This window comes from Mirounga angustirostris, unplaced genomic scaffold, assembly GCF_029215605.1.
Source record: "Mirounga angustirostris isolate CCGP_5_RB_7025 unplaced genomic scaffold, mMirAng1.0.hap1 SCAF_9, whole genome shotgun sequence".
NCBI lineage: Eukaryota > Metazoa > Chordata > Mammalia > Carnivora > Phocidae > Mirounga > Mirounga angustirostris.
Window position 1 is genome coordinate 47,190,398 of NW_026991717.1, and position 26,804 is coordinate 47,217,201.

General features: G+C 45.6%; 1 protein-coding gene across 1 annotated transcript in view; it reads left to right on the forward strand.

Moving 5' to 3' along the window:
* The window catches only part of ALDH1A2 (aldehyde dehydrogenase 1 family member A2), a 94,584-nt gene extending 68,456 nt beyond the window's left edge, over positions 1-26,128 (forward strand). Inside the window, exons 8-13 of the mRNA XM_045899979.3 lie at positions 12,307-12,409; positions 14,324-14,508; positions 15,894-16,058; positions 16,695-16,852; positions 17,168-17,242; positions 24,339-26,128. Of these exons, the coding sequence (XP_045755935.1) occupies positions 12,307-12,409; positions 14,324-14,508; positions 15,894-16,058; positions 16,695-16,852; positions 17,168-17,242; positions 24,339-24,411 (759 nt within the window). The 3' untranslated portion in view covers positions 24,412-26,128. The remainder of the gene's footprint in view (positions 1-12,306; positions 12,410-14,323; positions 14,509-15,893; positions 16,059-16,694; positions 16,853-17,167; positions 17,243-24,338) is intronic.
* Positions 26,129-26,804: the final 676 nt, after the last annotated feature.

Here is a 26,804-nt window from a genome sequence, read left to right on the forward strand (position 1 = left end):
AGACTTCTGCTTTCTAACTGCAGAGTGGACACCTCTACCTGGATGGCCAGACTCCTCCAGGTCACGGACAGGTCGATTCATGACCTGGCCCCGCACCTTCCCCTTTGTCCAGCCTTCCCAGACCACTTGCATAGCCCCACAAGTGCTATGCCTTTCTGTTCCGTGACCTTGTCCCTTGCCTTTGCTGCTTCTGCTGCCGGAGCGCCCTCCTCTCCGTTATCTGCCCCGTGAGCCCTTGGTGCCGTGGGTCTGTTCTACCGTCCGTGCGGGTAAATGAGAACTGGTCTGCTTCTCTAGTGAGTGTGGTGCTTCGTTCTTACTGAGACTGATTATCTCAAATGTTGCCTCTTTCTAGTTCTAATCATAATTCTTTCTTTCGTCCTCTGATCTGTTATTTTCACCACCTTTGGCTTTCTTGTCAGTTTCTTTTTTTCTCATCACTTCTTCTCTCTCCCTCTCAAGCTCAAATTATCTTAAAACTTAGTTGATTTATTCCTAATGCGTTTGACTTTAATTAAAACCATCAAATCGAATTTTAAATGGTCAAGTAGATTCAATATAATTTCCCCGACAACAGTCCAGAAAGAACAACAAGCAGATGTCTGGCATAATTGCTCTAATAAAGTAACAGTTTCATTGTTTAATGTATCTTTATTGACAGTTTTATTGGGCTGTAATTGATATACAATAAATTGCACATAAATGTGCACTTTGCTATGTCTTGACATATGTGTCTACCTGTGAAACCCTCACCACGTTCAGATAGCAAATACATCCATCATCCTTGGAAGTTTCCTGCTGGGCTTTGTGATCTCTCTCCTCCTCCTTTCCATTCCCTTCCATTCCCAGGCACTGATATGCTCCTTGCCATTGCAGATTGTTTGCATTGCACTTTTGGAATTCCATATAAATTGAAAAACACTGTATATACCCTTCTGTCTGGCTGTACTTACTCACATAGTAATTTCGAAACCCACCCTTGTTGTGTATCTCAGTAATTCATTCCTTCTTGTTGCTGAGCCATATTCCCTTTTATGGATATATCACAATTTGTTCATCCATTCAGCTGTTGGAGGACATTTAGGTTGTTCCTAGTTTGGAACTACTATCAATAAAATTTCCTATGAACATTTCATGTGCAAGTCTTTGTGCATCTGTGTTGTGTGTGTTTTTGTGTGTGTATTTTTCCTTTACTATTGGATAAATACCTAGAAATGGAATGGCTGGATCATATGGTAGGTTAAGAAACTGCCAAACTATTTTCCAAAGTGGTTGTACCATCTTACATTCCTCCCAACAATGTATAAGGTTTCCACCTCCCCTACATCCAGCATTTAGTATGGTCGGTCTTTTTAATTTTAGCCATTCTAATAAATCTATAGTGTTATCTCAACATAGTGTTTTTTAAAGTGTATGTGTGTATATAGTATATATCTAGCTTGGGAACTTTTGACTGTGCACCACATTTATTTAAAATTTTTTTAAATTATAGAAGCCCATTTGAAAACATTTTGCTACAAATTTATTTCATAAATACATAATTAATGCCAAGTTCCACCTGATTACTCATTAGCTTTCTGAGTCTGTTTTCTATGACGTGGGGAGAGTGTGACACCTACTTTACAAAGTGGTTGTGACCATTAAACTAGGCAACATCTGCAGAAGATCCTGTTAACACAGTTACCCCATTACTGGCTTACAAGTGATTCTTCTGGACTGTGAGTTGAAATCAGACATTGTACATATTAATTATCCTTAACAGTGTTTGAAATTAGGTAATAATCAGTCCAGACCTTATCATGAGATAGATCAACAAACATACCATGTGGCATAATTGAAAGTGAGTTCCTGCAGTTTTTTTAAAAATTAAACAATTTTTGTTTAAAATTAAAAAATTAAAAAATATTAAAATATTTTTTAGGTGATCTTGGTGCATCACTTGGGGGTCCTTTCCCCTTATTCTTAGGATCCTGTGCATGTATGTGCATTATAGATAGGTAGTTGCTTTTATGTGGTGTTTCCACTGCACATTTTTTATTTTTGGATTCTGGCCCTCCTCCCTATAATGTTAGTTTCTGAAGCGGAGGAGCTAAAACACTGAGTGCACACATATTAACAGCTGTGGTCCTGGAAGAGAATAAAGCACCTGCTTTGCAGATGGAGAGCCTGAAAGACAGGCTGTTTCCCATACTTACTGTTTTTATGTTAGCCCCCATTTTAAGAATTCAGTTTATTTAAACTAAAAAACAATTCACCCTTTTCTCCTACTCCCCACCCCTGCCTCTGGTAACCACCAGTTTTGTCTCTGTATCTATGAACTTGTTTTAGATACATATATCTGATATTTCTCTCTCTAGATAGGCATCATATATATATATATATATATATATGTTTGTATATATGTATACATATATATACACATACACATATATAAAATATATTTATTTTAGATTCCACATATAAGAGAAGTCATACAGTATTTGTCTCTCTCTGATTTATTTCACTTAACATAATGCCCTTGAGGTTCATCCATGTTGTCACAGAGCACAAGAGTTTAGTATTTTTTACGGCTAATATTCCATTGTGTACGTAACCACAGTTTCTTTATCCAGTAACCCATTGATGGACACATAGGTTTTTTCTGTATCTTGGCTATAGTAAATAATGCTGCAGTGAACATGAGGGTGCAGATACATCTTTTCGAATTAGTGTTTTTTTCTTCATCTAGATAAGTCCCCGGAAGTGGGATTGTTGGATCATACAGTAGTTCTATCTTTAACTTTTTTAGAAACCTCTATACAATTTTTCATAATGGTTGCGCCAATTTATATTCCAACCAAGATTGCCTAAGGGTTCCCTTTTCTCCATGTCCTTGCCAACACTTGATATTTCTAGTATTTTTGATTCTAGCCATTTTGACAGGTGTGAGGGGATACTTCATTGTGGATTTGATACGGATTTCCCTGCTGATACGTGATGTTGAGCATCTTTTCATGTGTGTGTTCGTCATCTGTATATCTTCTTTGATGAAGTGTGTTTTAATCTTTGTCCATTTTTTACTGTTCTGTTGTTTTATTGTTGAATTTTAAAAATTCTTTGTGTATTCTGGATACAAGTCCATTGTGCTTTGCAAATATTTTCTCCTAGTCTGTAGATTATCTTTTCATTCTCTTAACAGTGTCCTTTGCAGAGCAGAAGTTCTTAATTTTCATGACATCCAATTTATTGATTCATTAATTTTTTAATTTTCTGGATCAGGCTTTTGGTGTCACGCCTAAGGAATTCTCGCCTAGCTTACTATCACAAAGATTTTCTCTTATATTTCCTTCTAGAAATTTTATAGTTTCATGTTTAACATTTAGGTCTGTGATCTGTTTTTATTTAATTTTTGTGCATGTGATAAGGTGAGGAACTAAGTTCTTTTTTTAAAAAAAAAATGGTGATAATAAGAGTTCGAGCACCATTTCTTGAAAAGATGTTTTTTTCCTACTGAATTGGCTTTCTGCCTTTCCCTTTGTGTTTTAGATGTCCATATTTGTATGGGTCTTTTTCTAGATTCTGTTCTGTTCTGCTGATCCATATGTCTGTCCCTTCACCAATACCACACTATTTTTTTTATTACTGTAGCTTTATATAACATAGGAAATTCTTTATCTTAACGGGAGAACATTAAAAACTAAGTATGTAGTCTTCAAAGATGCACATCTTCAATGGAGGGACCTGAGAGAGAGAGAAGGGAGAATTTGAGAAAAAGAATGAGGCGGAAGATGACCCTGTGAAGAGTTTTGCTCTTAGGAATACTCACAATAGTGAGCTAGTAGAGCAAATTTCACTGACTTTTTCTGACGCAGTCTCTATTTGATATTTCTGTCTCTAGAGAGGCTTGCACTCACTTGGAGGGGAACCACTTCTGTGGCCTCGGGAGTATCTCCTAGTTTCTTCTCTGGAACGATATCATTAACAGACAGTGGAAGACCTGAGGGAGAAGCATCTGTCTAGAATATGGAAGCCAGCTTATAATTACCCATGTTAATGGGGGTGGGTAGAGAATTTTCACAGGCAAATCAGATGAGCCCATAATTCCCAGACCCACTTTAAGCTTGCTCTCATCAGGTTTTTTACTTCTTGATCCATCTATTCTCATTTAACTTTGTAGGCTTCTTGGGAAATTGTATAGATTCTTCCAGAGGGAAGAATTTGGACATGGCTCTTGGTCTGATTACCCTAGGGAGAGGGGACTTACTGGGACATCACAGAATTTCTGCAGCAGTAACAAGAAGCTTATTTGAGGTGGCTGCTTTCCATTTTACTTTAGCAAAAGGCCTTTGAAAAACAGAGTTACGCAGATTAAAGATGGGATTAATTTCTCCTTATACAGCGAAATACATAAGCAATGCATGTAAATATTTACTAAGTGAGTTTTAAAGGGCTCTTATAAACACAGAGTCAATAAACAACCTCAACCAAGTGCAGGAAAGCAGTTTGCACTTTGCTTGGTGTGGTGTTTTCTTTATTCAGTTAGATGAACAAACCATGATTTCATCTAGTCAACAAGATAGTCAAGAGACCATCAAAGCAAACTACAGGAGAGTCCAGACTGATTCGTGCCAAACAAATGTTTGTAGCTAACAGCTGTATTAGCACTGAGTCGAATTCACGCAGCCGGGGTCCTCCTCTCACTTCCTAAGCGGGAGGAAGGTTATGTCGTATAGTGCGGACGCCCCCGCTGCTGCTGGAGGCAGGGATTGGAGCAGCTCTCTCTCTCTCTCTCGTAGCCGCACCACCTCTTCGTAGGTGGGGGAAGCAGCCTGCTAGAGTTTTAGCTGTTTTTAATAAAAAGCTAATGGGCCTTTTCCTAAGGGTGTATGAGTCCACGAGTAAACCATCCGGCACGTGAATCAAAAATACCAGTTTGATGGGTCAAAGCCATTGGATGTACAGGTTTTAAATTCTCTTTTTTTCCTTTTCTTAACACTTAAATCAAAACTCGAGTACTGGAGAATAGGAAAAAGTCTGCTATGGCCTCTGCATGCTAGCCGAAATTATTTATTTATTCTGCAGTGGGTCCCTCTCCTTGGAGCTCGGGATGATAATAGGTCCCAAGATGCCCAGCTCTTTATTTAGCTCACCTGGTGAGTGGGAAGTGTCATACCTTGACTTGAGTACTCCAGGAGTCTTCCTATCAAAGCAAACCAAAAAATCAAAATCTTGCCTTTTTTATTTATTTTGAAATAAAAAGGGAGGGTCCTGTGTAGTTAACAAAAGGATGCTAAGTGTACCAGACAGCCGATCTGGACTATCTGTTAGCTGTGGATAGTGTGTTTGGCTGATGGGATTCTTATCCTAGTGGAGGGGACCTTATCCCCAGCAGGGCATCTGGAGCAGAGAAGCAGGAACCGCAGACAGGAACTGTAATGAGGCAGGAAGAACCAGGACAGGCTCCATAGGAGCCTGTCAGCAAGTCATTTCTGGACCTCTCTGGGTCCTCTTTTTTTTTTTTTTTCAACTATAAAACAGGGGTAATTTCACCTCACTGAAACAACATGGAGATTAAATAATGTTTGTGAGAACAAACAGCACAGAATATGTGCTCAGCCAACAGTAACGTTGCACAACTAGAAAGGAGAAGCAATGATGCAAGGTGAGAGACAAGTGTGGGAGAGATGCCCTTAAAGATTCTTGAATCTCCTGGTTCTTAACCCTAGCAGCACATTAGAATTTCTGGGGAGGAGGCATCTGGGCGGCATAGTCAGTTAAGCATCTGACTCTTGGTTTTGGCTCAGCTTGTGATCTCAGTGTTTATGAGATCAAGCCCCGCATCAGGCTCCACACTCAGCAAGGAGTCTGTTAGAGATTTTCTCTCCCTCTCCCTCTTCTCCTTCCTGCTCATGCTCTCTTCCTCTCTCTCTCTCAAATAAATAAGTCTTAAAAAAAATGTCCTGGGGAACTTTTAAAAATAATCCAGAGTAAAACTACCAGAATCTCTGGAGGGAGAGCCCAGACATAGAAAAGTTTTTAAGCCCCCCAGGAACTGTGCGGCCAGTAGTAGATGAAGTCATCCCCCTCATTAAAAAGAGGAAATTTAAGCCAAAGGTAAGTACTGGGAGGCCCAAGATTATTCTGTTAGTTGTAGCAAAATACAACTACCTTGGACATAGGCATCCTGTATTCCAATCTCTCACTTGTTTCCCTAAAGCCCTCATGGTCTCTGATTTCCAGAGACCTTAAGAGCAGGTGTCATATTCGCAGGTGTCATATTCTGGTGTGGTTGCCCAACAAATCTTCCATATGTATGTCAGATAGACAGAGGGTCTCTCTGCTCACATTCAGTCTAGAAGACGAATATTAAACAAGTACGGGGTGAGAGTTTTTTTGGATCAGAGGATCAGACATGTAGGGAGGGTGGGTCTGGAAAACCAGCTTCACAGAGGAAGTAGCAGAAGTAGGTCTGGAAAAATGAGTTTATCGGTGAGCAAGGGGAAGAAAGGCCTTTTAGGCAGATGAAACAGCTTGTACAAAGAAAGAGAGGCATGTTCCAGGAAAGGCAAGTGGTTTCATGTGGCTGGAAGGGCAGGTGTGCGATGGGGGGCATGGGTCGGTAGTGGCCATACTGGCTTTCATAATCTGAATTTGACAAAGTTTGGAAATTGCTGTTACACTGAGATTAAAGGAACTGCTTAAATATCTTGGTCCTTTTACTTTCTGGTGGAAATCTGAACAGATTGATTTGGGCTATTATTTGTAGATATTTCAGAAAGACAAGAAATATCCAATTATGCATATTTTCAGCATTCCTGTTTCCATCATAGTCAACCAGTAAGCCCAACAATGAAAAATAAGAAAGGAGAGGAGGGAAAAAGCATAGAATCAATCTGTTTGAGGTTTAAGAAATGAAAATATATTCCAGAAAGCAGGCATTTTCAACCAATTTACTGAGGTGTTTCTGTTTTTTTTTAAAAAGGTAGCATATCTCTGAGAAAGAATCCACCCTTATTAATAGGTGTAATTAACTAATTAATAAAAAGAAATGTTTCTGAGCAAGAACCTCTCCTAATATGGACAATTCAGTAATTAATAAAAATTTTACCTAACTTCATAAATTCTGTTCAGGCAATAACAGCCTTAAATGAAGAGCAAAGAGCACATATGGGAAGGCCTTTCATGTGTTTTTTTTGTCCTGTATAACAAATCCTTTCCCTTGCAAAGCACCAAATTGCCTTTCCTGCCCCTGCTACATTGCCATGAACGTGGTCTGGTCCATTGTGGCTCTTCCAGGGATACTCCTCATACCAATCTTGAAGCCTATTCAAAACGAGGATGGGAGTCAGAGTTGCTCTGTGCCAGCGTTCCTGCTGAGAGCAAGCCCAGTTCCATTATGTGTGGGGGAGCCCCCCCCTTCGCATCCTTGCGCCTGTTTGGGGTACCCAGATACAGCTGACTATGGGGAATGCAAAGTTAAGAAACCACATGACAGGAACGCTATCACTTACTCTTTCATAATGAGCTCTGTGCAGGAAACTAAAAAAAAAAAAAAAATCAGGTGGTTCTATCATTCAGGGCAGCTGGGTACTTGTATGAAAAGCTACTTCTGCTCCATAAGCAAGAAGAATGCAGAAGAATTGTGGACAGACTCTCAGAACGAGCAGGAGCTCCAGGAGCCCCATATGTCTTTTTAAACTCTTCTAACTAACTCGAGTACCACGGACATTAACTGCTTGGCCTGTGCCTTCATTCTGCACGTGAAGAAACTGAGGTTCAAGGAGCCAGAGTGGCTTTCCCACATTGCAGTCGGAGTTAGGAGCCAAGCCACAGTTTGGAGTACCTGGGTCTCCTGCCTCCCGTGGGCCAAACTGTAGTCTCCAAACCTGAATATGCTTATAATTAGCCAGGTTGTCAGCAATAAGACAGGAGATGTTGCCTGTTTTTATCAGAATAGGACTTGGTTTTATGAATCCATCCCTATTGACTTGACTCTTAACCCCTCACAAGGCCTGTGTGTCTTGCAACCCCATTTGTCTCTCCATGCTCTTCTGCCTTCTGACCCAGCAGCACGTATCCCCAAGGAACGCCCCCCTCACCGCTTTCTTGTCTTGGAAGGGCCAGTTAACCCCAGGCCTTTGTGTAGTGCCTGTATTTCATTCTTTCTGAACTTGTCTAACTCCATAGATTGTAATTCTGGAAACCTCTGTATGGGGTTTGTACAAGGAGTATTTTAGGCTAGTTTGCACAGGACCTATCATATTTTGTAAGCAGGCACGGAGTCAGTTCTCACTTGAACTCTTTGTTTTTAAACATTACTTTGCCCTGTTAAGAATCTCCTGCTTTGGAGTTGTATCTGTTCTCCTTTCCATCATCTCTTTTCCCATCTTGGTAGTGATCATGAGGAGTGCCTATTTGGCACTCACAGAGAGAATTCATGAGCAATAGTACATTCTCCGAAGTCCAGTTCTGTGCATAAGGACCAGAGTGCCCTGACCCTGGCTTATAACAAAGTACTGCAGAGCCCTAATCCCATCTGCTCAGATCTAATACTACATTCTGACCCAGGTTTTTCTCCCAAGTGGACCTCAAAGCTTCGCTTACTGAGCACCTGCTAAGTTTATAATGCAGTCCTCTTAGCTGCGAGTGCCCTCCGGGTGCAGGACTGTGCCCAGCATTGCACCTGACACGAAGTAGGAGAACCAGCAATACATGGTGAATGAAGGGGATCAGTGAAAACTGGGTTTTTCTCAGTGTCCGGTCCAGAGGCTGCTCCAGATGGGAATGGTTCTCCCGTGGCCTCATACATCCAGTTGTTTCTTTCTTTCTTTCTTTTTTTTTTTTAATTTTTGCTATACTATTTTATTTTTTTTTTTAAGATTTTATTTATTTATTTGACAGAAAGATAGCGAGAGCAGGAACACAAGCAGGGGGAGTGGGAGAAGGAGAAGCAGGCTTCCCACTGATCAGGGAGCCCAATGCAGGGCTCGATCCCAGGACCCTGGGATCATGACCTGAGCTGAAGGCAGATGCTTAACCAGCCGCCCAGGCGCCCCCATCCAGCTGTTTCTTGAGGCCGAGCTGCAACTTGACCTTCTTCCAAAGATGAAGAGGAAAGGCATTATTCATCTGAGACTTGCCTTGCAATGTTTAGTACAAATTTGGTTTCTAAGGAAAGACTGGCAAAGCACTGACCCCAGAAAAATTATTCTTAGGTATTCTCTGATGACCACAGACTGAGGGAGGTTTTTGTATAGTTACTGTAGCCATGAAAATAATCACTGGACAACATTTCCTTGTGGCAAAAAACACCAACTCCTAGAACTCCTTTCATTAATGTCAGGGAGTAGGGCTGACAGAACCGTGATACCAGCTGGGCCAGCACTCCCTTTACCAGCCCCAGACATTTACTCAGCGTCTTACTGTGTGTGAAACCTGTGATTTCTCCATGCCTTCGCTTGTTTCTTATTTCTGTCACTCTGAAGGCCAACTGCTAGTTTTGCAGCTGATCGTGTGTGACCATCATCTGTATCTTCAAAAGGGGATATTCCTACTCACTGTGAAATCAATTTGGAGTTCAGGGCCAAGGTTTTGGTGGTGTGTGGCACGCTGCAGGTGCTCAGTAAATATAGAAAGGAAGGCAGACAGGGCAGAAAGTAGAGAGGAAGGGAGGGGCATAGAGCAAGTGACCCACCCCTGGCCCCTGGCGTCAGTCTCCCTGGGCTCTGATGGGCTCTACCAGCCACCTGCCGGGTAACCTGGGAACATCCGTTGGCTTCCAGCTCTTCAGTTTGGTCGCCTTTAACATGAGATAGTACCTACTCTGAAGGATTTTTGCGAGACTTAGATGAGCTCATACATGCCAATGTCTGACACAGAACGACTCAGCAAATGTTAGGTTTTTTTTATTATAATTAATAATTTTCATGAATTCCAGTGGTTGCCTTTTTTTGAGAAAGCACTTGCCTGTTTATCTTCCTGGACTTTAAGATGAGTCATCATCAGTGAATATGGATTCCTCAGGGCAGAGAGAGCCAAGAACCCTAGAATTCCTCAGGACAACAGGCGGTCGCGGGGAATAGCCTGGTCGGGGACTCCCCACGGCGCTGTCCCAGCTGCCCTTGCGTGCAGGTTTCACGCTCGAGATCTCAGGCTTCAGTCATAACTTCCACCTGACTGCTATTCTCTTGCCACAACAGAGAGCCAGATTCTCCTTTCCATCATATACATGTAATTTCTTCCTGAAGAAGAGGGAGAGGGAGCATGTCTGCCTGAGAACAGGGCCTTTATTAGCCTATCTTCCCAGGGAGTCTACCTTGAGGTAGAAGACAGACAAGACAACCTGGCAAGGCGGGAGAGGGACCATCTGACTGGGGGGCTGATGCCCACCTATTAATCTTTAGGGTCACATGTTAGTATTTTTCAACCCCTTGGAAACTAGCGTTGTCCTGCAAATTAAGAAACTCTCTAATTCTAGCTCTTTCAGAGACATCACTGTCTTTCCCCCACAGGTTTCCTTAGAATGAAAGTATATTTTCCACGTTCTGTTTTTTTTTTTTTGCCATGAGGGAGAGTAATAATAACATAAAAGCATTTAATCCAGTGAATGAGTAATATTAGAGGCTGAGGGAAGTCAGCATTTCCCCAATATTTTCCTGAAGCAATTGATATGCAGAGGCTGTTTGAGGGAAGAAGGGGAGACCTGCTTTGGAAAGTCTAGCTGCAGTAACTCCTTTTACAATCAGCTCCATTTCTCTGCATTGAACAAGGAAGCAGAGGGGCCCCGACTTCTCCTGCCTGTGTGTAGTTACCATGTGTGGGTACTTACTCTGTACCAGGCTAGGTTTTAAGGCCCAAGTACCTTCACTTAATCCTCAGGACAGTGGATTCTGAGGTAGATACTATTTTTAGCCCCATTTACAGAGGAGGGAACTGAGGCTCAGAAATTAATTTCCCAAGGTCAAACAGTTGGTAAGTGATAAAATCAGTAAAACTTCCAGGCTCCGGAGCCTTTTCTCTCAACCATGACTACACTGCCTGAGGAGTTATTAGCCCTACTTGAGGATATCAAGGGGCAGGAGGGGCTGAAATGTAGCATTTCTCTTCTCCAGGCTTTTAAAATCTTTTATTTTCCGTAGGATTCCAGGCAAAAGTTGCATTTTTCATCTCAACAAGAGCAAACTGCCCATATGGGCTCTGTGGGGACTTGGCATTTTCCATAAAGGGACCTCTACTCCATAGTAGAGTAGCACTCTATTACAGCTCAGGTTCTCTGGAAGCAGTTGCTGAGACAGTTTGCCATGCTGATTATTTATGAGGGATCCCTGCTGAAGGGAAGTGGGCACAAGGGGAAACTGAACTGCAATGCAGGCCTGGTAGCTTCCGCCAACAACAGGCAGCATGGCGGCACATAGATTGTCCTCTGGAGCTGTCCTGTGGTGAGCTGAAAGTGAGGATCTTCGTACCCCTGCCACCAGTGGATAGGCCACCCAGGGGAAGGGGATCCTCTTGGGCAAGAAAACGCTCTTCATCTGAGGCCAACTCTGAAGGATCTGGCAGCATTTCTACTCACCGAGGTAATCAGTGTGTTCTTCCTCGAAGGGAGGCTGTAGGTGGTACATCCCTGTTTCCATTTGAACGCTTTCAATTTCATTAGAAACACGACTTTACACAGTGGTAAATGCTATCTCCAGCCTAGCTTCTTGTTTGCTTGGCTTCTAAGTAAATAGGCATTGCACACATACAGACAGATCCTCAGCTGTCTGGACTCCTTTTACTTACAGAACTAGGCAGAGGCAAAGGTGTAACATCTGTATCTTCTTTGAACCATCTGATTAAAGTCATACCTGGCAGTTTTATAAATCCATGAAGAGTTTCTTTTACAGTCATCATGTCTTTCATGTGGAGCCAATTGGCCTTTTTTTTTTTTTTTTTGAGACCAGAGTCCAGAGCTAAAAGCCACAGTACAGTGGTAGAAAACCTCTAGTCATATTTTGCTTGCCAGTTGCCTTTAAAGAAATCTTTCAATGATTAAGTTTCCAGATTAAACCCCTTTTCAGTGCTCTTTTCATCATGAAACTAAAGCAGTCTTCCAATTCACTTCCAGTTCACTTCCAATTAGACATTAAACTGCATCCCAACTGACTTGTATCTTGTCCACCCAAGTTGACCAAGTTGACCACGGGAGCTGCTCCTGCATTGTCCATGGGGCTAGTTTGCTAGTTTGCCTTGCAGGATCCATCCCTGCTGCCTCCCACCGTTGGCTTTGGCCACTGACTGTCTCAGCTGCAAGGTGTGCAAAACCTCGCTCCATTTCCTTTCTTTCAGGTTGGAAAGCTTATCCAAGAAGCAGCTGGAAGAAGTAACTTGAAGCGAGTAACTCTGGAACTTGGAGGGAAAAGTCCCAATATTATTTTTGCTGATGCTGATTGTAAGTCAACTACAGATCTCCTCCATGTCCCGGTACATTGCCCCTCGGTGCTCTCTTTTGTATCTCCACTTTTGACAGGACACTAAGAAAAAGATCTGTGAGGCTAAGAAGAAGCTTCAAGTAGAAGAACCTGGACCCTTCCTCCTAGAGGGCAACTAGTTTAGTATTGGGGAAGAGCACTTGCCAGTTGATAGCTGAACAGAGTGTTTTCTAGGCTCTCCTGAGCTGCTTTGACTCTGTGGCACTTCAGGCCAGGATAGAAGAGCAGAAGGCCTGCTTTGTGCTGTGTAGTGGAAAGAGCAATGGTCTAAGCCTCTCAAAACCAGAAATATCCTCTCTTTGCTTAGATTCAAGAAATCTGAAAGTTCTCAACGGTGTCTGGTGGCTTTGTAGATCATTACAAAAATTCTAGTTCCCTAGCCCTGCCAACATTTTCCCAAACCCACAACCCCTCCTCTGTTTAGTACCCCCATCCTCTGCTGCTTCCATGACTTTGAGAATGTCGATGCACTTTGGTCAGTTGCTTATACCTTGGAAGTAGGACCCTATGGCAGCGTGGAGCAGTAATCTAGGAAACCCCATGTCCAGGCAGGATGCCCTCTAGGCCATTCTGCATCGGTGTGGTCCTTCTGTTTTGAAAAGCTTTCCAGGGAATAAAAATTCAAAAGCTCTTTTGGACCCTCTTTTTCTTCCTCCCATCCCACCAGACAGAGCTGCTTTCCCTTTCACCACTGGGAGGTCAGAAAACAGAAAGCGGATTGCTTGCCTTTCAGCCCCAACTTGGAGCCCATGAAGAATAAAGCATCAGCGTCATGCTGGTTGTCAGAGGGATCAGAACTGTCACCCTAAATTTCTCTTGGGGAGTAGGTCCTCCATTGACACGACTGATTGACTGATGCGTGCCTGATTGATTCAGTCAGTCATTTAGCAACCAGCACACACTATTTGCTAGTCCTATCTTGAAGTGGAAGCTCTGAGATGAAAGTTATTGCTGCTATACAATTCCAGTAAATGTAGAGAAAACTTGGTATCTTTCAAGAAGCTCCATTTCTGTTAGAGTTTAATTCACCGTAATACTAATTAAACATACAGCTATGAAGTTCTGTAGATCAAGGATTGCAAGTTGGCAGTCCCTAGACCCAACGCAGGGCATACATATGTTTAACTGTCAAAATGTCACACAGCACTTTAAAAAATAAAAACTACACATTAAAAATCCTGATTTCAGGGGCGCCTGGGTGGCTCAGTTGGTTAAGCGACTGCCTTCGGCTCAGGTCATGATCCCAGGGTCCCGGGATCGAGCCCCGCATCGGGCTCCCTGCTCTGCGGGAAGCCTGCTTCTGCCTCTCCCACGCCCCCTGCTTGTGTTCCCTCTCTCGCGGTCTCTCTCTCTGTCAAATAAATAAATAAAATCTCGGAAAGAAAAGAAAAGAAAAGAAAAATCCTGATGTCTGTTTTTTCTTAAAATCGGAATCTGGCAACCCAGGGGCTTACATTCATGCACAGTAACAGCCAAATGCAGTGGCTTTCCTTCTGAGTCTCCATCAGATTGTTTTCCTGGCTGGCCAATTGATACCACTCCATTATCTGCCTGGCCCCTTGGCACGTGGAGCTTGAGACTCCCGTTCTAGATGGTGTGGTCCAGGCCCTCGTTCTACAGAAGAAGAACGAGACGCAAAGACGTGAAGTTGTCCAAGGTCAAGGTCACGTAGCAAGTCACGTCAGGCTCTAGCCAGAACTTGTCCTAAACTGTGTTCTCAAGCCACTGCTGTCCCCTGTGCCGCCTCCTCACGGTTCCACTGTGCGGTGAGCGCGGCATTAGACCCGGGGCTCCGGCGGGGGAGGGGAGGGGGCTGCATGGACGGGCCCTCCGCGGGTGAATGGTGCTGAGGACAAGGCTGTCTCCTCTTGCAGTGGATTACGCTGTGGAGCAGGCCCACCAGGGAGTGTTCTTCAACCAGGGCCAGTGCTGCACTGCTGGGTCTCGCATCTTTGTGGAGGAGTCCATCTACGAGGAGTTTGTGAGAAGAAGCGTGGAGCGGGCCAAGAGGCGCATCGTGGGGAGCCCCTTTGATCCCACCACGGAGCAGGGACCCCAGGTAGCGAAATCATAAACATTCCCTTTCTCCTCGTAGTATTAGTATTGGGGAAGAGCACTTTCCAGGGCGAGCGCCGGACACTCTAGTGGGACCCCGGAAACAGCATCCTTTTCCCGCCTCCTTGCTCTCCCATCTGGGCTTCGTGGCTGGAATTGGAGCTGGTGAGGCATTGCTTATTCCCCAAGCTTCCCTTTCCCTTCAGAAATGTTATCTCGGAAACATTAAGGAATTAAAGTTGCCTCAAGGCTGCTTTGGACTCCGGGGGTAAGTGGGAGTCTCTTAGCTCTAAGGAAGGACCTGAGCATGACAAGATGGAGGTTGACCTGAGAACCCACCAGTCCTCACCACTGGCCTTCAAGACATCCCTGCAAATGCCACGGTCAGGGAGAGTGGGTATCTCTCTTTCTCAGAAGCCCTGTATCCTTTCATCCGTGGCCAAGGAATCTCTCTGCCAAACTGGCCTACTTGTGGCTTGTAACGTGTAGGGAATAGAGGGCTGTCTACTTGTCCCCCTGCTGTATGGTTGTCTCTTACTCTGTAGGCTTCATGCAGTGCCGTGGGGAGGGCCACAAAAGTCCCACACTATCTGGCTCTGCACGTTCTCCACAATCACCAAGGTGTATTTCTGGATAGAATTCTGGTCGAATCTTAAACTGTAGATAGAGTCTGGGAATTTTTAAAGGATACTTGGATCAGATTGCATCTGAATCTCTGACATATAGGTCTTCCCGATAAGAAACATCTCCTAGATTTGGGGACCATTTGAGAGATGACTGATGTTCTAGCCGAGTAATTCAAACTTAAGTGAATTTAGGTTTTTGTATTTACCATCATAATTGAATGATGACTATAACTTGGGGGGTGGGCAAGACTAACCGTATTTTATGGACTAGGAAGCTGGTCCCTGCTCTTTATACTTAACCCTTTCCTCTAGAGGTGTAATAGGAGCTCCATCAAAAATAGACCCCAGCAGGATTTAAAGCACCATGGAGCTTACCTATTGTTCTCATCTTTTTAGTATCAGTTCAACTTGGTGAACTGTTCATTTGGTTATAGCGGTCAGTTTTTCCCCATTTAGAAACCGCGTTTAATCAATTAGCCAGTTTCTCCATCATTTAGAAACATTGCCTAACTCTGCATCTGGTACTTCTGACTTGGCCCCATCATCCGTGCAGTGCATTTAATGGAATTCTCGGTATATCGGATTAAACATACAAAGTGACCATTTTTTCGGAGAACAGTGCCTAAATGGCAGCAGTCCCCTATGACATGACCAGATATAATGGAGCTTTGAAAAAATCACAAGTGAGAGATCCTTGAGTACACACTTCTTTCTCTTTTCATAGAAGACCTTACATGGAGTCTTTAGGAAATTTCTCTTGCAGATTGATAAGAAACAATACAACAAGATCCTGGAACTCATCCAGAGTGGTGTGGCCGAGGGTGCCAAGCTGGAATGTGGAGGCAAAGGGCTGGGCCGAAAGGGGTTTTTCATCGAGCCCACCGTGTTTTCCAACGTCACCGATGACATGCGCATTGCCAAAGAGGAGGTATCAAATATGGGGTTCGAGCGGAAGCCGTGCCTTTCTTGGGATGGCTTCCAGAGCATTTCTTGTAGATGATATTCTAGCTCTGGCTCTTTATATTTGATATACATTCTGTAACAATACACATGTCTGTGCAAATCCTGCTTTCAAGAAAATGTTAAATCAGAAGGCAGGCAAGCTAGATGGAGGCAGGTCGTGACGTGCTCCTTGACTGCAATTATTATTAGCCAAGAGGACAATCATAACAGCCGATCACTGGCCTTAGTAATATGCTAGTCACAGGTCAATCCTTCAGACGTGGGGTTACTAAGCTGTCCGCCGGGAAGGAGAAAGCATCCAAGCCACCTCACGTTTGTGCAGGAGGGTGACCGGAGCACCTCAGCCAGCAGCTGTTCTGAGGTCTGGGGCAGTGGCTGGGGAATCACAGAGAAGGCAGCATTGGTACAGACCGTGGGATCTGGGGATGCCAGGGAGGATGGAGGAGAGGGGGCCTTAAATGAACTCTAGAGTTAGACTCACATAATCCTGTTCTGGCAAAGTTTGAGCAATTTTACAGTTCTGTGCTACTAAACTTAAATGTCACTTAAATAATGAAGGCAGAGCAACAACCCCATGTTGGCTCACACCGTTTTGTTGCAGATCTTTGGACCTGTTCAGGAAATTCTGAGGTTTAAGACTATGGATGAAGTTATCGAAAGAGCCAATAACTCAGACTTTGGACTTGTAGCAGCCGTCTTCACTAATGACATCAACAAGGCGCTCACAGTGTCTTCTGCAATGCAGGCTGGGACTGTTTGGTAAGATGAGGGCCAGCCTCATGGTTCTGGCCATAACGCACACCACTGGCGGTACTCGTGATCTCTGGAGTGTGGGTCATAAGCATATCCTCCGGGGGGATGGGGAAGACGGAAGGCAACCAGCCTTCGCCCTGAAGAGGGATATACACTCCTTAATGGCTAGGTCAGGAGATCAAAGTCAATTTTAAATTCTAAATATTTCATATGCAAAAAGGGGAATTAGAAAATAAAACTTTTAAAAGAACTGTTATACTGAGGGGACTACTTCTGTGCAAGCAGAATTCACACTCACGGTACTATGTTTTCTTTTCTTAGGATCAATTGTTACAATGCCTTAAATGTCCAGAGCCCCTTTGGGGGATTCAAGATGTCTGGAAATGGGAGAGAAATGTAAGTGTCCAAAGTTGCTGGTGCCTGCAGAGAAACGGATTACAAATACCAGCCTAGAGGAGTATGCACACAATTGTTTAATTCTCTTACTCTCATCCATTCATTCAGCAGTTTGTTAAGCACGTACTTCTATAAACGAAGCACTGTGCTACATGTCACAAAGATGAATAGAACACAACTCCCTTCCCTTACGTGGGAATGGATAAAAATTTACTATCTATTTCACAAAATCAGGGCTGCTTTTTTGATAGAAGTGTGCCAAACCTCTTGCAAGTACAGAGGAAACAATCCATGGAATTTGCGTGTTGGGGTCCGAGAAGACTTCACAGAGCAAATCACGTTTCAGTTTGTGAGGACCAGTCTTGCCATGTAGAGGGAATAGCGGGAACCAAGGCGTGAAGGTACAACAAATAGAGAACATCAGGGATTTGGTGTGTTTAAAACAGAGGTCACCATCTGCCAGCCCAAGGACAAATCTGGCCTGCAGAAGTGTTTCACTTTGCCCCACATTTTAAAATCCTTAACTGGCATTCAAAAATGAGGCTTTCCATAAAATCTGGATTTCTTGCTTATTTTCATTCCTCCATAGCAAAATTGCTGCAGCTGTGAGCTCTAGAACTCGCCTTCTTCCCCACTGTCCTTATTGCTTCTGGGGCCTGAATATTGGTAGCCCTTCGTTTTTACACATGCCCAAGCCCCTCCCTTACATCGCCTGCTCTGCTCCTGTAGGTTCTCTGAGGCTGGGACTGCAGGGTTTGGACGTAGGATGGCTGGAGGATGCTGAAGATACAAGTGGAAAGGTTGTTTTAAACCCAGTCTCTGAGGGCTTAGACATTCTGTGGGAGCTGAGGAGATACCAGAGGTTTTAAGGCTGAGATTTCTGGCAGGTAGAGGACATCCTGGCAAAGACTAGAGGAAGAAGACCCATCACGAGGATTTTACAATTAACACTGATAGGTATCACTCATTAAATGCCCACTCTGTGTATGGCTTTACGTTAGCTTCTTTCCTAATGTCTCATTTGATTTTCATGACGACAGAGTGGGATTGATACACTTCCCCTCACATCCCACATGGTTTGGGTGGAGAACTGGGGCTTGCACTAGCTAAGCAGCCTGCCCAGGTCACACAGCCCGTATGTGGCAGATGTGAGGTTTGAACGTAGGTTTCAGTGGCTGCCGTGATATGCAGCCAAGGAAGCAGGGAGGCCAGGTGTGGGGACTCTTCAGGGCCGGGATCAGAGCTGTGGAGGGTCCTCCTGTGAGGCAAAGGACCTGAAAAATGGGACTGTAGCAGTGGAGAACTACACTCAAGGGGATGTTATTTGCCGCCTTCATATATAAATGGATTTTTTGAGTGGCATTCAGAGTGTGAATGGTAGCCAGGGTCTTCCTGAGCTGACACGCACCTCCCCCAATAAAAAAACAAAAAAACATTTTCCCCCAGGACACCTGGGTGGTTCAGTCAGTTAAGCGTCCAACTCTTGATTTCAGTTCAGGTCATGATCTCAGGGTCATGAGATTGAGCCCCACATTGGGTTCCTCACTGAGTGTGGAGTCTGCTTGAGAGTCTCTCTCTCCCCCTCTCCCTCTGCTCTCCCAACCCCGCCCCTCCCTCCTGCCCCCACTCACACTCTCTCTAAAAAAACAAAAACAAAAAATTTTCCCTCCTCTTGAAAGGAGCTGGTTCTGTGTTTCTTAAATCCTGTGACTCCCAAGAGGAAACATCCTTATGTCCATTCCCTCTGCCATTAATGAATGCATCCTTTTGGGAGCCAATGCCAGTTCATGATCAGTCTGCTGAAGTATTGAGTGTTTGGCCTGTGGGAGAAGATGTGGTTCATCAAAGCACTTGAGATTTTGCTGGATAAATGAAATATACAACATTGAAAGAATCAGAAGAATTCCAGAGAAGACCGTGAAGTCATAGAGGAGTTCAGGGATGGGGGAGATCATTGTGAGCTATAGACTCCTGGAAAACCTTTAGGTAGGATCAAACCTAGTGATTTGAATTGGCCTTTAAAGGAGAGGAACATTTGGGTAGCTGGAGAGAGGGGAATAATTTGCAGGGTTGGTAAGAGTGGAGGAAGAGTGAGTAGCGGCAGTTGTGGGAGAAACAAGTACGGTGTTGGGGACAAAGTAGAGTGAACCCGTAAGACCAGTGCAGAAGATTTACATGCTTCGGATACTTCAGCTGGTAATTTCTAGCTCTTAGCCATTAAACTGAAGTTAAGCATAGCGGTGAGGCTAAGAGCAGAGTTTCTAGAATCACATGGCTTCAGATACGTATCCTGGCTCTGCCACTTAATACCTATGCAACCTTGGACAAATTACTTTATCTCACTAAGCCTCTGTTTCCTCATCTCTAAAATGGGAATAATTATAGTACCTACCCCAGAAGTTGCCGTGAGGATTAAATGGTAGGATTCAGTGTTCCAGATATCCAGCAGTGTCTGGCAAGCCTCCAGAAATGTTAGCTGATATCGTCACTAGTGGTCAAGTAGATGAGTGTTATGTAGGTGATCCTTCTTTTTCCTAATAAATGTCTTACTTTGGAAGTGTGGCTCGCATCATCAACTTCTGTTCTGTCCCTGGGAATGCTGGGAGAAATCACTCTTGCTTGAGTCTTGCTTCTGGCCTTCAGTGCTTCCCACTTGCCTTACAGCAAGTAAACCAGAGGATACAGAAGCAGTCCGGATCCTCTTTGCTCTGTTATCAGTATTTTTTCAGCTTTTACAAAGTCCTCGAGTACTCCAGCTATCTCCTCCTAACCTGCATATGACCTTCACTTTCTGCTCCCACTTCTCAGCATGCATGTAACTTGATACTCCGTGTCCCGCTTCTGTGTTTGTGCCTTCTTGGTCTCTGAAATGTTGGGACGATCCCTGGCTCTGGGAATGCTTCTCATGCCGACTGTTTTGTTACAGATCATTAAGAGGGTGAATCATGGGCATAAAATATAATAAATAATTGCCGGTTGATGGAGCTTATCCCAGACTTGTCCTGGACCCTCAGCATGGACAGGATTCGGGCTTGTGACATTGTCCAGGTCCAGTCTATTCCCATTAGAAACCTTCCCCTTGCCTGGAAAGGCAAAGAGACGAACTTGCCAGGAGACAGTTTGGCTGTGTCAGAACCACACAGAGAACAGTGGCCCAAGAGACTGAAAAGCAGCCTTTCTCGACTTGTCTCGGTGCTGTAGTGATTTGGCCTTTGCAGTGCAGTTAAAAAATAATTAGGGAACAGTGCTCTTTGATGAGACTCACTTCATCTTGCCTAGATTATATGATTCTTAGTCCCTACTTGCTCCCCAAACGTTTTTTCTTCCTTAAATGACCTAGAGTGGTCGCAAAGGCTTCAAATAAAAGAACCTACTCTATCCTGGTCCCCCACTCTTCCTTCCTACTTACTGCAATCCCAGAAACTCCCCTTACCCTCCTCTGGACAGTACTGTTTATCTCCTGGCCTTGCAAACCCCATGTGGCTCTGGTCCCTGGCACCCCTTTTCCCACCTCTCAGAGGCACGGAGAAGTAGCACTTTCGGGAAACAAGCTCCAAGGCGGACTGTGGGAGCACCGGAGTTCTCCCCCCACAGAGCGCTGTGGAGGGCTGCCCTCTACAGGTACCCCGATGGGCTGGCCTCTGATTCCCAGGGTCAGAGATGGGGGCGGCTCAGACCTGCCCTGCAGCCAGTTCCCGGTTTCATTCCTCCTGACCCCTCCCTTACTCCTCATTTAAGCTTCCCTGAGACAAGCTATAAAATACATGTCACAAACAGCACATGGAAAGAAAGCTGTGAACCTCAACATTTTAAAAACTAAGGACATCGGCTTTGAAGATGAGAAGCATTATTAGGATAATAAGGGCTTCCCAAGTTCGCATGCACATGCATGCATGCATGTGTGCTCATATGTAGGTGCAGAGCATGCCTGTGCACAGAAAGTCACCTGTGGTCTGGGAGAAGGGCTTGCCACGTGTGCCTGTCTGGCGACCCACTCTCAGAGATTTGGCTTTAGTAAAGCTGAGGTTCTGCATTGATAACAGGCTTCTGGAATGATTCGGCGCAGGTGGTCTGGAAACCCTGCTCTGCGAAATGTTGCTGTAAGGCAAAGAAAAGAGCAGGGAAGTATACATCCTACATGGAAATCCCTCTTTGTTTTATGAGTGATTTTCTACAGTGACTGGCTGAGAGGCACCCAAATCTAACATCTTACTTGCCTGTGGGGTGCCAGGTTTGGTTAGTGGTAGGGAATATAACCCAGTCTGGCTCAGAAGCAGGAACACAGGCGTCTGAGTGTGCCTCTGCCCGGACGCACCGTGGAGCTCTGCAGAGAGATTGGGGTACAGCGGGAGCGGCGTGTCTACGTTTGCACCGTAGTGCAGTTCTCCCGTAACTGTGGGATTTAACTGGATTAAGTTAGATTGGAGAGAAAGCCCCCAGAATGAGATGGTGAAATAGCAGAAGAATCTAAACGTGGGGCTCTCAGAGACTTTCCAGCAGCGCTTCTCAAAGGGTGGCCCAAACAACCACCTGCATCACAGTCTCCTGGGCTCCTCCCCAGACCTACCGGGACAGAGTCTTCAGTGGGGATGGTCAGGAATCCACAATGTAAGCAAGCTCCAAGGACGATCCTTACGTTTCCTGATGCCTGAGAGATGCCCGGGCACCAGGAGGATGGGGTGGCTCGCCTAGTCTTAGAGCCAGTTAATGGCAGAGCTGAGTGGGCATGCCTGCCTGCTGACCCCCAGCTCCAGGGTTGTTTTTATGACAGATTCGAGGCCACTCCTCATTGTCGGAGCAGGCTGTGTGCGAACCAGGGTGGCAGATGGCTGCCCGAGACACAGGGGAGGAGCTCCTCCAGCCCAGGATGATTTTCCATCGCATTGTGCGCCCAAAGATTACAGGAACCAATCATCACACTCAAAAGCAACCATACCACCACGCTTCTGACTCTGTAGGCTTCCTTCTGCTTCTCACAACAGACTTAGAGATCTGAGTGGGAGGAGATGGTTCAGGGTCTGCCCCATGTGCGTGCGCAAGCCAGGAAACAAGAAGGGAGTAACCTCACTTCAAACAGGAGGCAGATGATGTCTGTGATGAAGAGACACTTTCAGAATTGCCCAAGGGCAGGAAGAAGTCGAGAAGGAGACAGAGCTGAGCTGGTAATAAAGACTCAGGGCCTGGAAGGAGCTAATGAGGGGACCTCATACTGAGTGGGACAGTCCCAAATTGATTCTCATTCCCGTAAGCAAGATGGCCAACACAGATAAGAGAACAGCACACATGCCCTGGTCTCTCCCTGGCTGCCTCTGATGTCCCGGCGGGGAGGGCATGGGCATGACAACTCAGGTGACTTGGGTGCTCAGAGTTGCTGCTGGCAAAATAATTGGAGCCTTGTGCAGGGCACGGGGTTCCTGGAAGGAAGCAGCATGAATCCCTTATAGCAGGTCTTTATTGTAAAGCCCAGTCACTGTAACATCGTATCTTTTATACATGACTGGGATCTTTTTTAAAGATTTACTTCTTTTTAGAGAGATTGGGGAAGGGGGAGAGGGAGAAGGATTCCCAAGCAGACTCCACACTGAGTGTAGAGCCCGACACGGGGCTCGAGCTCACGACCCTGAGATCACGACCCTACCTGAACCAAGAGTTGGTTGCTTAACCGACTGTGCCACCCAGGCACCCCATATGTGACTTTTTTTATTAATATTTTCTTAGTCAAATAAATCTCTAAGTGTTCTTTTATTTTCTCCTGGCAGAAGTGGTATATCCACTGGGTGGAACTGGGGAAGGGGGATGGGAAAAAGCCCTCCCTCTGTCCCTCCCTTCCACAAATGCCGTCCGAGCCTGAAGCCGTGGGCTCTACACCAGGTTCGGTGGCCGGCAGGAAGCAGGAACAGTCAGCTACAGGTCTGCAGGGGGAGACGGCCTCTGTCCCGGGGACAGGTGACAGCTCTGTGGTGGTCGGCGCACCAGGTGCTCTGTGAACACAGAGGAGGGAGGAGCTCCTCCCCTTGAGAGAGCCAGGGAAAGCCTCACGGGCCAGTGACTTTAAAAAGAATAGAGGGGGAGAAAAGTTCATTTTTTGAAAGAGAAAATTAGGAGAACATGCTTGACTTTACAATGAAATAAAGGAAAGGTGAAAAAGGTGATGGAAATGAGGTGAACTGAGGAGAGACGACACAGAGGGGAAGGAAGGGAGCACGGCAGCCGCCAGCTGGGCCGAACCCCGGCCCCCTGAGGGCAGTGGCTGGAGCCCGGCTCAGCGGGACCAGGGGGCCAGGAAGGGCAGCGTCCCCTGGCCCCCGCAGAGGCAGGGGACCCAGCTCCCACCCCATAAACGTTTACCCAGAGTCTTGGGGGACCACCTTACTGCCACTTCCTTTGAAGTCAGGTACTTGGATTTCCTCCCTCTTTCCCCTGACTCTGTGGGGCTGTGGGCAGCATGTGTCAGGATTGTCTTTAAAGCATTGCTGGTGATCCATGCTCTTCCCTGCCCAGGCCTTTGGGTCCCCGCTTCCATTTGTTAAGTCTAAGGACCAGTGGAAAAGAATTTAGAACATCCAGGGGATCCCAGCCTAGAAATCTCAGGCTTTTCTTTCAGCTAAAGTGGACTAGGTGTCTAGGAGAGCGACTAGAACACAGACACGTCGGGGTGGCAGGTGGCAGGAGGAAAGCACACCATTGTCCTCCAGAGCCATTGCTGTCCATGGTAGAGACACGGCGGTAAGGGCCCGGGCCTGCTGCTGTCTGTGGTGCCCACCCAGGGGCATGGTCCAGGGTCTGTGTGACTGCTGGCCCAGGCTAACACGCATGCCTGTTTCTCTGAGTAGTTGGGAATGCTGCCCCTTCCTGGGCCATACTGGGAAGACGGATCAGCCTTTGCCTTTAAGAAACGGTCACTGCTCGTGACAGGACAGCCCCCTCTGCTCCTCAGAGGAGGGCTGGACTGTCCACTCATTGGACATTTCTACATGGAAACCCCAGGGCCTACTGTTAGCAAGTGCTAAACGGCCCCTTCTCGGGACTCTTGCCATCACTCACACCAGGCTGCCCAGGCCTTGGGTGTCTGACACAGCCTATTTCTGCCTTTCAGGGGGGAATTCGGCTTGCGAGAGTACTCCGAGGTGAAGACGGTGACAGTAAAGATCCCTCAGAAGAACTCCTAAGAAGGCCAAGGAGGAAGGTGGAGGCCAGCCCACAGGACCCTTCCTCTCTGCTCTCCCTGGGGGGCCCGGCTCTCAGGAATCCAAAGTCCATACCCAGTCCTTATTTAAAGATTTAAGTAATGACATGTAGGCCAGGCCAGTCACTGCATAACGAAAGCAGACCACGTGGGCACGGTTTCCTGGCACTCTGTAAGGGATCACCTTAACGATACCAAATATTGGGGAAAGTGGGCTGAAGGCAGAAGTCACTGCCGGGTACACCCAGTCTCTCTTTCCGGAGTGATGGGCTGATGCCTTTCGTCACAAGGAACTTTCTTCCTGAGGAAAGGTCGTCTTTCCATTGTCTCCATTTTCCCCCTTCCAGGCTCTCTCTGCTCACTTCCCCCCCACCCCTCCCACCCCTCCAAGGAGATCTCAGCTGAGCTCATTTGGGGCAGATGTTTGGGCCGGGAACAATTTTCCAGGGTTTTGCAGCCAAATTACCATTTCATGTTATCCACTTCTTCAAAGCGGAACATGAAATGGTTTTAGTTAGAGCCAGACCAGACCGAAACTGCCAGGAGCTGGTACACTGCAGATGTAACGAGAACTAAGAACTCGGATGTTCCTGATCCAGTCTGGCTTTCATACATCCATAAAAGACAAAAGTGAAAGATCAGGAAGATGCAGATCCAGAGATGATCACATGTAGTTCACAGCTTCTGAGCTTGCCGCTTGGTTTTAGGGTGTGTGGGTGTGCGTGTGTGTTTACTTCCTTCTGGGTGATTCTGGAATAAGGCGGGGGAGGGAGCAGTTGTTTTTCATTGACTGATAAGATCTTTTTCCAAAGCTTCTCTTAACAATCAACCCTAAAATGAATTGAGTCGGCTCAAGAATTTGGTACCGGGTAGTGCTGGGGGCCTGCAGAAAGAAGTTCATTTCCCTGCTGGCCGACAATTCTTAGGAAGTGAATTATCTCTGCAATTGGACTCCGAAGCTGCTTCTGCTCCCCAGGCTCCCTGCACCAACCCCACTCCTCCCAGTGCTCTGGGTGTTGCTGTGGCCTCTCATGTCGTAAATGCACTGGCAGTAACCTTGGAAAATCCGGCCAAGCCTGGAGGTTCCATTTCCATTCCCAGCCCGCCATGCCCAGTGGCTCGTCCACACATGGTTTTCCCGACGGGCCTCCCGAGGGGGAGGCACAAAGCAGCCCCTCTCCCTTTCCCCCAGCCACACACTTCCTCTCCTGCTTTCCAGCGCATCCACCAGCTGACGGACAGTGTCGGCTTCCTTTGCTCCTTCCCTTTTTCCAGTTGCTGAATCCAATCCAGTCTGTAACCTAGATGAAGATCATTTATTTAAAAGTACCAAACATAACCTAGAAGTACATGGAATATGGGCAACACGTAGGTAGCCTTCTGTATGTAATGGGTTTCTGCTTTCTAACCGGTTTTCTATTTATGAGTCTCGTCTATTCACGATGTTTAAAAGGAAATCTCCGTTTGCTGTTACTTACGAACGACAGTGCATTCAGGGGCCCGATGCCTCAAGAGACGCCACGCTTCTGAGTTCTTCCATGTGAATGTCATGCTCTCCTCTTCTAGCGTGTGTCCAAGTGAACATACCCATTAACCAGCTAGTTTACCTTTCAACTGCAATATAGAATGTGAAAATGAAGATTTATGTCTTTTAATTTACTTAAAAAGAAACCTCTGTGCTAGCAATAAAGCATTTATATTGTGTACTCCTTGGGATTATGTGGCTGTGTTTACGAATCTTCGCGTCATACTGAGTACACTTGGGTCCTTCTCTCAGCTGCTGGGTTTTTCAGCTGTGTTGTTTTCTCTGGTTACTGAGCAGGAGTCTGGGAGAGTATTTTTACAGAATGCAGTAAGCAACACCCTTGTTTTCTGACACTATTTAAACTTTGTGTACTCATACTGTTTTACACGGCCAACAAGTAGAATCATGGATGAAATCTTTGGAACGACTGTTTTAATTCAAAATTGCCTCCCTGAAAGCTAAAACGTGAAGGAGTGTTGAGGGCCTTGTCCTCAGAGTCGTGGGCTACATGACAGAGCTCACATCGCTGATGGCACTTGGCAGTAGCTTTATTTTTATTTACCGTGGTGAGATGAAGTCAAAAGCTGACAACCTGATGCACTATTTTCGCAGCTGCAAAAAGGAAGCTGTAAGTGGTGACTGTATTACCAGCCAGAGCTTGTTTGCTCTCTCCACGTTCTCAGAGTTGAGCTTCTGGGGAGGGGTTCCCCCCCCTCCAGACCCATACATCCCCTCCTTCAATGCTTGGAGTCTCCACCTGAGTCCTGGTCCAGTGAGACAAAACAAAAACTGTTGAGTTGGCCACAAAGAGAATCAGACTCGGGGCGGGACGTGTTGCTCCCTCGGAGGAA